The sequence below is a fragment of the Petromyzon marinus genome, chromosome 43, assembly GCF_048934315.1.
Source record: "Petromyzon marinus isolate PM22_M1 ecotype Great Lakes invasive population chromosome 43, UKy_Petmar_22M1.pri1.0, whole genome shotgun sequence".
Taxonomy (NCBI): Eukaryota; Metazoa; Chordata; class Hyperoartia; order Petromyzontiformes; family Petromyzontidae; genus Petromyzon; species Petromyzon marinus.
The window spans coordinates 5,638,721-5,644,569 of NC_133709.1; the positions used below are offsets into that span (position 1 = coordinate 5,638,721).

At 46.9% G+C, this 5,849-nt stretch overlaps 1 protein-coding gene across 3 annotated transcripts; it reads right to left on the reverse strand.

Annotated features, from left to right (window-relative positions):
• Positions 1–223: 223 nt before the first annotated feature.
• RBX1 (ring-box 1) lies at positions 224–5,277 on the reverse strand. 3 transcript variants are annotated; one of them, XM_032970105.2, is made up of 5 exons: positions 5,114–5,277; positions 2,759–2,837; positions 1,682–1,752; positions 1,438–1,523; positions 224–406 (listed from the first exon to the last, which is right to left on the reverse strand). In XM_032970105.2, the coding sequence occupies exons 1-5, from the start codon at positions 5,195–5,197 to the stop codon at positions 394–396; spliced, it is 333 nt and encodes a 110-aa protein (XP_032825996.1). In that variant the 5' UTR covers positions 5,198–5,277; the 3' UTR covers positions 224–393. The 3 variants fall into 3 exon arrangements, with proteins under 3 accessions (XP_032825996.1, XP_075929849.1, XP_075929848.1); XM_076073734.1 differs by lacking the exon at positions 5,114–5,277 and adding an exon at positions 4,101–4,646; XM_076073733.1 differs by lacking the exon at positions 5,114–5,277 and adding an exon at positions 4,035–4,646.
• Between the last annotated feature and the right edge of the window lie 572 nt (positions 5,278–5,849).

Sequence of the window (5,849 nt, forward strand, 5' to 3'; positions counted from 1 at the left end):
GCAGTTTATTTAGAAGGACGAGTCCATCTATGTTCTGAAAAGAGGAGGGGGGAGACGAAAAATTAATGTATGCTGTCTGAAAGCCACCGTAAGCGTAAAGTGCATTGCTTGTTTTGCAAAACATCACCGTAAGGTAGAAATTACAGTAGATATTCCTGGCTGCTTTTGATGTGGAATTGGACATACCTACTCAGACCATTTATGGCAGGCAAGAAAGCATCAACAGAATCCACATAACTTTATTGAAATCATGCCAAACATCAATCTACTTCTGTCGGCAAACAGCAACACAGGCATAAACACACTTCCAACAAGTAACAATAAAAAAACTGAAGAGCAGGGTGGCGAAGGACAGTGCTTCATGAAGGGAGGGCATCCTTGGGCAAATGAAGTTTAATGTCCATACCTAGGCACAGGGAGGTACAACACAGGGTGGCAGTCAGGAAAGGCACCATAATTACATATGCATGAATGTACACCTTATGAGTTTAATGATTAACCCCCCCCCTCATGACTGAACAATGTTTCATGATTAGTCACGGTTCAATTCAGAGTCATGATTCAAGAATCCACATTGTTGTGAATGTAGGAGCCTCCGGTGGTTGGGAGGGATGAAGTGAACCCATTATTACATACAAAATATGCACATGTACAGCCCGTTTTGTCAAGCCACTGTTGGATGACGGCATCCCTACGTCATATCAGTCATATTGGGTTGTTTCTTCATACTTGATCCTCTGCTCAGTGCACACTGATGAAGTTGGGGGAAGATACAGAACAATGTATTTTGCCACACTGCCCTCTCCTGCTCACAATGCCTACTACACTTGTTTGTGCGAAGTGCTCACTCATCCAAGTATTATCCAGGCTCAACCCGACTTAGCGTCCAACATCTGACAGGATTGGGCACATTCCTACTGATTTGATCATCAGCACATTCTACATATACAAAGCGAAACACATCAATGTTTACACATGGTAATGATTATTCTATAAAGTCACGTAGAATGAGAATAAAATAATAAAATAAAACAATGAAATTCTCACGACGTTTCGGCCACAACACAAGTAGCCGTCCTCAGGTGAAGAAACAGAACTGTCCGGCTACTTGTGTTGTGGCCAAAACGTCGTGAGAATTTAATTGTTTTATTTTATTCTCATTCTACGTGACTTTACCGAAAGAACCAAAGAAGATGAATCCTTGCAGTCACGAAAGCTTTAAATCGAAAGATTATTTTATAATTATCTCAAGAGTCAATATTATACCTATGATGCATAATAACACCTGTAGCATACATATCGTTAACATGCATCCTTGCCATCCAGCGATTGGTATTTGCAACCATTTTTGTTAATCTGCTTTACTTTTGTATGGTGTGCTGTTCTTAATTTTTGTATATTGTGTTGAAAATCTAATTGGTGTATGCCGTTACTCACTTCTGGAATTCCCACTCACGATTGTCGAGGGGACAGACCTGCCTGGTTTTAAGCCAGCGTGAGATGCAGTGGAAGTGGAATGCATGCTGAAAAACAACACAGATAACAACGACTATCACCCAGCAATCTAGACACTGTATTCTGTAAATTGATAACCAAAAAAAACTAAATTAGACAAATACATTGTCTTTAGTTATCAAGGTAAGCTTCATAAGCCAGTTAGATGCCGAGAAAAGAAGCTTACATTGCAGACGCCCCAAGCCACTGTACATTCCTCCGAGGTGGCTGATGCTTGGTTCGCCTGACACTCAATGCCTGTGGTGCAACAAAAAAGGGAATATTCAGAGGACAACATAAGTCCATTACTGCTCAATTTTATTGAATAAATCAAGGTTTTATTCGTTCATGGAAATAAAGTTTCTCAAAAATGTATCCTTTTCAAGAAATAGTGGGCATCACTTACTATCAACCCAGTGAACCAAGAAAGTGGCCCGGAACCCAGTTTCCTGGAAGAGGACTTCAAAGCCAATGATCCCCAAATACAACTTTGCATTCCCAAGACTTTTCTGTGGGACTTTTATTTAATTCAAGACATCTGGAATGAGGGCATTCAGGACGCCCCCCTGTCCCCCCACCCCACAATGCAAAATACAATCTCCAACTTTTATTTCGATTTGAAGCTTTCGTGACTGCAAGGATTCATCTTCTTTGGTTCTTTCGGTAAAGTCACGTAGGAATGAGAATAAAATAATAAAATAACACAAAAATTCTCACGACGTTTCAGCCGCAACGCAAGACGGTCGCTTGCGTTGTGGCCAAAACGTCGTGAGAATTTTATTGTGGTTTTTTATTATTTTATTCTCATTCTACGTGACTTTACCGAAAGAACCAAAGAAGATTAATCTCCAACTTTGTTTCTGAAAAGCCATTGCTCAAACCTTAAGTCTTTTCCACAATGCATCTTATAAGGCAGCACTGTTGATGGTTGCGTTTTTTTTATTAAGTGTGGTGCAGTGGCTAACAGATGCTCATCTACGATTTAAAAAAAAAACCTGAATTTAATTCCTGACCATGGCTAACATATTTTTGGCAAGTAACATCTGAACAAGTCTGGTCCTCCCCTTTCACCAACACACACTGATATCAGCATGGTTAAGTATGGAGAAAGAAGCCTCATGACAAAAAAGGCAAATGGGATACCTTTATCCAGCCGTAGATTGACAAAGGGCTGTACACATTATTGATATTATGAAACGGAAGAGCAAGTAAAGTTGGTATAATATAGGTTGCAGCCCCTGGATAACCTAATAGCAGCGCTTACAGAGGTCCATTATGTGGTTGCGGCAGATGGCACAGTTATCCACGACAATATCCCAGGCCCACAGGGCCACAGCATTCCACTGCAAACACACGGGGGGAGAACATAACAGTACATGAGACCATGTGGTGTGAGGCTGTCTGCCTCATGAACACTCTGACGCCATAATGCCATAAAAACACTTCCACTTCGACAGTGAGCATCAAGGGTGGAACGACGCAGATTACTATTAATGATTAAAAGTGTAAGAACATATATCTTAATTCGTATGTTACATATAAGGATGTATGTCAACCCTGCAGCGACTAGAGGCACTATGCCCCATCATTTACTGCTAAGATAAAACACGGATTTGATAATCCATTGACTTGCTGGGGGAAAGTTTGAATCCTTGCACTGTTCATTAAGATGAAATACGCGACGGGCTCAAGTGGAAAATAGCTGCCGTGACATCCAAATGGACGTAGAAACGGTTAAGGGAAGGTATTTAGGACACGAGTGAGAGGAGCTCCTGTAGAAGGGTAGTGATGAGGGGAAAGGTAAGTTGATGGAAACCAGGGAGTGAGCCAGATAAGAGCAGCTGAAGATAGAACCTGGCAAGAATGATAGGGAGTGAAAAGAGCTGCGTTGGACAGGGAATTTGTAAGACGAGGACAGTAAGGTAATAACCTCTATAGCGGCATTGGTCCTTAAGTCCTTAAGGAAGTTAAAAGGTCATGAACGTGTACACATTTCGGGGCGAAACCCCCTCAAAAAGGGGACCTGCTGAAAGCACTATGGCTCACAGCCCTACCATCGTAGGGATGAATGATCAGAGTGAAACAAGTGGGGTGGAGTGGTGGCGCAGGCTGGAATTCATCATCACCAGCCGTGGTCAATCCTCTCTGCTGGATGAGAAGGCCTCCCCAAGCCGTAGCCACTGTTTCAGGCTCCTGCGAGGTAACAATCCGCCTAGCTGCCTAAACGCTAACTTCATATTTAATCGCTCCAACTTCTCGGTGGAAGTTACTAAGTCCTCTCGGACGCGTTCCGTCCCAGCCGCCATCACCATCAACAACAACGCCATCACCACCACCAACAACATCCCCACCAACAACATCATCACCAACAACAACGCCATCATCACCACCGCCAACATCACCACCACCATAATCACCACCACCAACAACAGCATCACCACCACCAACATCACCACCACCAACATCATCACCACCACCACCAACATCACTACCACCAACATCACCACCACCAACATCACCACCACCAACATCATCACCACCAACAACGCAATGATCACCACCACCAACAACGCCATCATCACCAACAACGCAATGATCACCACCACCAACAACGCCGTAATCACCAACAACGCAATGATCACCACCACCAACAACGCCGTAATCACCAACAACGCAATGATCACCACCACCACCAACAACGCCATTATCACCAACAACGCAATGATCACCACCACCAACAACGCCGTAATCACCAACAACGCAATGATCACCACCACCAACAACGCCGTAATCACCAACAACGCAATGATCACTACCACCAACAACGCCATCATCACCAACAACGCAATGATCACCACCACCACCAACAACGCCATCATCACCAACAACGCAATGATCACCACCACCAACAACGCCGTAATCACCAACAACGCAATGATCACCACCACCACCAACAACGCCATCATCACCAACAACGCAATGATCACCACCACCAACAACGCCGTAATCACCAACAACGCAATGATCACCACCACCACCAACAACGCCATCATCACCAACAACGCAATGATCACCACCACCAACAACGCCGTAATCACCAACAACGCAATGATCACCACCACCACCAACAACGCCATCATCACCAACAACGCAATGATCACTACCACCAACAACGCCATCATCACCAACAACGCAATGATCACCACCACCACCAACAACGCCATCATCACCAACAACGCAATGATCACTACCACCAACAACGCCATCATCACCAACAACGCAATGATCACCACCACCAACAACGCCGCAACGTCCGAGCGTGACGTCACCGGAGCGCCATAACGATGCGAACGCCGGCAACGTCAGACATATAATCTTGATGTAGACTCGACGAATCAGATGAGCAATGAATCTCTTTTTTTCACAGATGTCCAGTAAGGGTCGGGTCAGAAAGTTACAAAACAAAAACAAACAATACAAAACAAAAGGAGTTTAAAGTATAGGGAGAGGCCAAGCAAGTCACTGGAAGCCTCGTTCGTCTTCATCCCTCTTCAAACGAACTCCCCAACACTGGCGGGCCCCGGCGGTGACACCGACGATCGCAGCTGCGGGAGCTCACCTTCTTGACCTCGAAGCGCTTCTTGCCGCCGCCGCCAGCGGTGGACGAAGCGCACGGCGTGTCCACCTCCATTGCCGACGCCATGACTCGCTCGCGCTGGCCGGATATCACGTCAGCGAGCAACTTCCGTTTCCTCCTCCTCCGCCTCCGTAACCCGGATGTTCAGCACCGATGGCGGTGACGTCGCCAGCGAGGTGTGTGACCCCTCCGTCCCCGCCCTCACCAATACGCCCCTCCCCCTCCGTCCCCGCCCTCACCATACGCCCCTCCCCCTCCGTCCCCGCCCTCACAATACGCCCCTCCCCTACCGTCCCCGCCCTCACCATACGCCCCTCCCCTTCCGTCCCCGCCCTCACCATACGCCCCTCCCCCTCCGCCCCACCCTCTCGCCCTCCGCCTCCCCTGGCCCTCCCACCCCCTCCTGCTCTCCGCCCCTGCCCCTCCCCCACCGACCCTCCCCCCTGCCCTCTGCCCCTCCCCCACGGCCCTTGTCCCCTCCCTCCCTTCTCGCCCCTCCCTCGCCCCCCGCCCACTTTACCAACATGGCGGCAGAGGTCTCGAACCTCCGGTGCCAGATCGGAGGGAGTTTTTACCTCCGGATTGAATTTTTTTGTTGAACGCAGCAAAAATTGTATCACTCTTTGGGCCAAAGTACAGAACGAAACTACTTTTGAATAGAGAGTTGCGCGAAGAAACGTGGAGAGGAGATTTTGATGTGCACGCTTGAAGTTAAACG

Excerpts from the sequence above, each read along its gene's own strand:
- RBX1 (XM_076073733.1), bottom strand. The coding sequence starts at position 4,634 with ATGATGGCGTTGTTGGTGGTGGTGGTGATCATTGCGTTGTTGGTGATT. Across the intron at positions 2,838-4,034 it reads TGGTGATCATTGCGTTGTTG|TGGAATGCTGTGGCCCTGTG; the intron begins GTGGTGATGATG and ends GTGTGTTTGCAG. Across the intron at positions 1,753-2,758 it reads CAACCACATAATGGACCTCT|GCATTGAGTGTCAGGCGAAC; the intron begins GTAAGCGCTGCT and ends GTTGCACCACAG.